This window comes from Babylonia areolata, chromosome 26 (assembly GCF_041734735.1).
Source record: "Babylonia areolata isolate BAREFJ2019XMU chromosome 26, ASM4173473v1, whole genome shotgun sequence".
Classification (NCBI taxonomy): domain Eukaryota; kingdom Metazoa; phylum Mollusca; class Gastropoda; order Neogastropoda; family Buccinidae; genus Babylonia; species Babylonia areolata.
In genome coordinates this window covers 45,851,426-45,857,246 of record NC_134901.1, presented here as the reverse complement: position 1 = coordinate 45,857,246, position 5,821 = coordinate 45,851,426, and the positions used below count along the sequence as shown (strand labels likewise).

Sequence of the window (5,821 nt, the reverse complement as noted above, 5' to 3'; positions counted from 1 at the left end):
TGTGTGTGTCTGTGTGTACTTACGCTTTTAATTCCTGACACCCAAGAGTGTAATGTTACCTGTGTGTGAATGGTTTCCTTTTTCTTCTTCTGAGTACATTGACAACATTGTGCACAATAAACTTGATACCACTGTTGGAAATGTGTGACGTGTGCATTTTGCAAATCATGTGATCACTGGCATCAACTTTGCTTGGGATGTTGTGTTTGCTTCAGTGATAGTTGTCGTACACACACACACACACACACATTGTCATAAACATAAGCATGCATACACATAGTGACACACTCTAAGCTGACATCTAAGCATCTTATGTCTTTATGTACACATATTGAATGACTATAATTCTCGTGCACTGTTTATGCAGTTTATGCCTCAAATTAATTCATCTTTTTGATATATTAAAGTATTCTGTATTCTGTGGACATACATTGGCACACACACACTTGTAACTGGACAGAACATGTGCTGCAAACAAACTAGTATGTTTGACACATTCTTCCTTATGCAGGCATGGGTATGATGGTCGTGTTCGACTATGACCATCAGAACAGCAGAGGAGGTAACTGCTGTCTGGACTATCTGGGTTTAGAATTTGATTACAGTGGAAAGTGACTTGCCCAAGTTACATCCCCACTCTCTTAGCCAAGAGGGTTTTAGGACAGTCGGAGTTGGGTCACCCAAGGCTGCAGCTCTAAGAGCCAGTGCAATTTTGCCACCTGGTTTGAGAGTCATAGTCCTTCACAAAAGACACTGCAATAGAGAAACCACTGATAACACAGCTCTGACTTTGCTGTTGGCCCAACTGTAAACTAATGTCAATCTGTGATGTAAGCATGCATGGGTATAATAATAATAATGTACATTTATATAGCGCCCTTTCTCTCTAAGAGCTCAGGGCGCTTTACAGAAAAAAATCTAAAAAGACACTGGGCAGTAATGAAAATGGATAGAAGGAAGCAAAGAAGATTTTGTTCTGCCACAAAGCTTACTTGTAATGCAATATAGTTCTTTGCTTGATTTAGCTTCGGAGATCTTGGTGTTGAAATATACACTTAGTCATACTTGCAGTCTCTCACATATGTTATCTGCACACAGTTTTTCAATTCCACACACAAAGACATAGCACACGACTTGGATCTCAAAAGTGAAGTGTTCTTTGTTATTTGGAAGCCACATCACAGACAGCTTCATCAGTGTGCAACAAACAAGTCAATGATTGTTACACACCAATCATCGTGTCAATATAACCTGCAACATTTGGCAAAGGTCTTTCCAGCTTGACTCTGCAGGCAGACAGTCACTCCAAAACTTTTTCAATGTGAAAAACAAAACTGCCACTTCATCCCAAACATTGTCAATATAAAAACAAAACTGACACTTCAACACATTTTCAGTGAAAAAATAAAACTGGCACATCACTCCATCGATTATATTAGTCTGCACACTTTGACACCTCCTTGAAACTGAAAGTCAACGACGCTCAATAAAGTCCACAGTGATTTCTGTTTGCCTAAGCACCAATAAATTCCGGGGTTTTTTTTGTTTTTCTTTTTTGTTTTGATGAATTCCTCTTTCTGACAACATACGCGCCAGTCATTTCTCAGTTTCAAGAAATTCCTTGCAGGATCAGACAAATGGGAAAGAGGGGAGGAAGTAGAGACTCTAAGTCAGGACAGTTTCATATACATATGTATATATGTATGTCAGCTGATAACAATTAGTATTATTGTCTGACAACGGAACTGTTTGTATTACAGACTGACAATGGAACACTTTTTTCCTTCCTTTTTTTATATACAGAAATTGAGAGTGAAGATCACATGGAGATGACTAAAGTTTCATGTAAAGTGAAGAAAGATATGAATAAATTCATATAATAAAGGATAAACTACATGAGCAGAATTTCCAGAAGGCAAATCTTTGGTTTATAATCTAAATGACAAACAACTAAAATGCCTCTCCTCGATAACAATACCCCTCAAACACTCACTCAAAAGCATTTGAATGAGGGACTCTCACAACAATGAATTGTATACAGATACGGAACCACACAAACACACGTTCGCATCTCAAACTGTATGTGCACGCACGCGCGCACACACACACTCACAGCCTCCTCCTCACACACAGATGTAATAATGCACACCAGGACAAAGAAATGCAAAGATCAGCACATATCATCACTTCAGTCAGTAAAGGTCTATCACCTGTGTAAGACCTGTCATCAGCTTGTTGGTTCCTGTCAGCAGTGGAAAACATTCACCAGCCTCCACACTCCTGTCATTCCTTAACACCATCATCCATGTTTGGAGCAAAACAAAGAGAGCAAAATAAAACCAACACACCCTCACACACACACAGAGGACATACACTCATGTGGATACACTTTCTTTTTTATCCGTAGCAGGCACTAAGAACAAAAAGTGACTAGGGACCAGTACTGTCTATGAAAGATGTGTTTACTGAAAATCTCCACCCCCTACCTATGTTATCTTCACAAACAGTGCCTGATCTCACCAGCCAGTATGACAAAATTTTTGTTTTTTAGGAGATGTCACCTTGAAAAAAACATCATTTGCAACTGTTGTCTTTGGAATCTGCATAAAAACAGGATAACAGTAAACGTATATGAGTGTATTAGCACTTGCATTATGATGCACATTACTGACTGCACCTCTTTTGAAGAATTTCCTGTTTTTCAGGGATCAAAATACTGCACAGATTATGCTGTAGTGATACCTGCTGTTACCTTTGGTTATGTATATCTTTATGTATGCTAGTCCGTTGTGAACGACTATGACCATCGGAACAGCTGAGGAGGTAACTGCTGTCCCAACTATCTGGGCTACAATTGTATTTATAGATGTAACTGCTATCCCCACTATCTGGGCTTCAATTATATTTATAATGTATGTTGCATAAAACAGTCAACTTTACAACAGGTACTAATGACTCGTTCCAGCAGCCACACTGCACTCCATGCGTTCCACTTGCGTTTCATTTACACTACTGTTTCTACAGAATGTACCGCAGCAGTTTTAAACCATCTTCATCTTTTCACATGCCTTTTGCCCACCCCACCCTTTTCTGCTTTCTTTTTTTCACGGGCTGCACGCAGTTTCTTCAGTCTGTCTTGGCGCAGCTTGGAGTTTTTCAGTTTGTCTCGGCCCTCCTTGTACAGTTCTCGCAGGGAATCCTCCTGTGACTTTGGTGCCATCATGCCCTTTCTGCGCCGGTAACGGATGACAAAGTTGGTGCCAGCTAGCGTAACAGTGTAGCGGACGGGGGTTGCCAGTTTGTACATCAGGTAGGCCACAGCAAAGTCTCCCAAGCCTCCAGCACGGAAAGGCTTGATCATTGTCTCGCTGAATCCATAATGCTCCATCCACGGCACAACGTCTATTCCCCTGCAACACACCATTGTCTGCCAGTCAGAAATTTTCCATAATTGCAGGACAAAAATAAAAATAAAATGAGCAAAAATCAACTGCATATTCTTCTAATGAATTGTTCTTAAAAGGTGATTAATCATATATAGGGCATACTGTCAAATATGTATCCTTTGATTTTATGTAATTTAATTCAGAACTGGTACATTTCTGAGTCAAAAATGGATCATCAGAACATGCTGTTTCTAAATGAATATCAGGTTGATTTCTTATCTCATATGCTGTAACAATTCATATCATGCTTACAATGATAATGCAACTGTTCTATATACATTACATGCAGGTAATGATTACACTGCAGTTTTAAGCAGTGATGAACAACTGCAGCCTTTTTGTCTATTTTTGTCTTCAAAGATTAATGGTTCCAAACAGCCAGATTTACAGATGATGATGATAGTGTGCAAGCCATGGGAATAAAGACTGATGACTCACCCTCTGGCCAAGGCATAGAAGGATCCGTACCACACAATGGAGGTTGCCACATGCACCATTACCAGAATCTTCCCATGCTCCTTGTATGCCCGTTTAAAACGCTTGAAGATGCTCAAGTTCTCTTCTCCTGCCGGTGTCCCTTCCGCTGGCACAGCGTCACCGGCAGTTTGTGGTGTGACTGTCGGAGATTTGCCTTCCTGACCGGTGGAATAGTTGACCACTTGCATCACAGACAGGCCAGGGGGAGGTGGTGAGGGGTGCAGCCACAGACGGGTCATGTTGTTGAGGGGGGTGTGGCCATGGAGGAGGGTGTGGCTGGGGAGGGGGTTCAGGCCCAGACAGTATGGGAGACGGCTGCACGTTTGTGTGGAGCGGACTGGTGCTGCCAGCTGGTGCTCCCGGTGCATCTGGTGCAGGAGCCCTGGAGACAACAACAATCACACATCATGTCTGACAGGCTATTTACCAGTTCCCTCCCTGACCCTCCAGTTCCTCGGCAATGCATACAAGCATAAAAGAAAGGGAACACTGAAGTTATTCACTCTCTGAAAACTTTCACTAACAAAGTAAATGAACAGGTTGTAAGAGTACCACTTTCAGTTCCAAGTGTTGTGATTGTGATAGTGTTAAGGGCGAAGAAAGAAAAATTCAAGGCATGGAAATAAGGTGATATCACAAGATACTAAACATCAGATACACTGATCATATCACCAAACTGCACCAGACCATCAAGCAGCACACAGGACCATAAAATGATCTGCTGACATCATTAAAATAAGGAAACTACTTTGGTATCCATGGCCATGTAACAAGATCCAATGGTCTTGCTAAAAGTAAAACTATCCTCCGAGGAACAATTGAAGGAGGGAGATGTAAGATAATGATGGACTGACATTACAGAATGGACAGCAAAACCATATGCGGAGACCCACACTTTGACACACAACCAACAGACAGCAGAAGAAGAAAGGAAAACATCTGCAGAGACCCAGGCTTTGACACACAAGTGACAGACTGTTGGAATCTGGTAAACAGTTCTGCGCATCATCCTAATGACTCTTTACAGAGTTAATGGAGAAGGAGGAGGAGAGACATCTGACATCTACATTGTTCGCCTTGGGCATTCATCACACACACACACACAAGCACACACACACACACAGAGTATCAGTATCAGTAGCTCAAGGAGCTGCAGATGTAAATGAATATCTAAATATGAAAAAAGATACTACTACTACTAATGATAACAAACATATGAAAATAAAATAAATGACAATAACGATAATAGATAAACAAATAAGCAAATAAATGTAAAACGTACAGACACACATACACATACATAACAGATATGCAACAAGTATGCACATATACTAATATTTATATAATATGTATTTATCTACATATGTTTCTCGCAAACTAAAAACTGTGCAGAGCTCTAAGCATTATGACGATCATCAGAATGATGTGATACTTTCACTAAAACTAAACCGTAAAGGTACTTCTGATGATCATAGAAATACCTGTGCTGAATTTCGTCACGTCGTCTGCTCCAACTGGCCTGCAGGCTCGGAAAGATGAAACGGCCAAGCCATTCAGCAAGCGATATGATCTGGACACTGAACGAAACATTATTTGTAATTCTAAAATAGTTCCTTATGTTTCACAAAAGTTTGTCGCGAGAAACGAAACAGGAACAAAACAATAATGGCAACGGGCTATCTTTTGTTGATATTGCCGGTACACCTTTCAGCCATGTTCCACCAACTAACGACTGTCGTTAAACGACCTTTCCAAGGTCAGAGATACTTGCCAAAAACACAAATGATACACATATAAGTTATGAAAAGAAACTGAGGACATTAAAGATAGCTACAAAAAAGAACAATTAAAAGCTTATGTACTTTAAAAAAAAACTTTACTAGCTATCAAAAAGCATA

The 5,821-nt window shown here is 40.4% G+C and overlaps 1 protein-coding gene across 1 annotated transcript; it reads right to left on the bottom strand.

The window, feature by feature from the left end:
- Positions 1-331: 331 nt before the first annotated feature.
- LOC143300158 (protein FAM210A-like) lies at positions 332-5,642 on the bottom strand. Its single transcript, XM_076613705.1, has 3 exons — positions 5,405-5,642; positions 3,885-4,305; positions 332-3,410 (listed from the first exon to the last, which is right to left on the bottom strand). Exons 1-3 carry the CDS (start codon positions 5,511-5,513, stop codon positions 3,053-3,055), a joined length of 888 nt encoding a protein of 295 aa, XP_076469820.1. The 5' UTR covers positions 5,514-5,642; the 3' UTR covers positions 332-3,052.
- Positions 5,643-5,821: the final 179 nt, after the last annotated feature.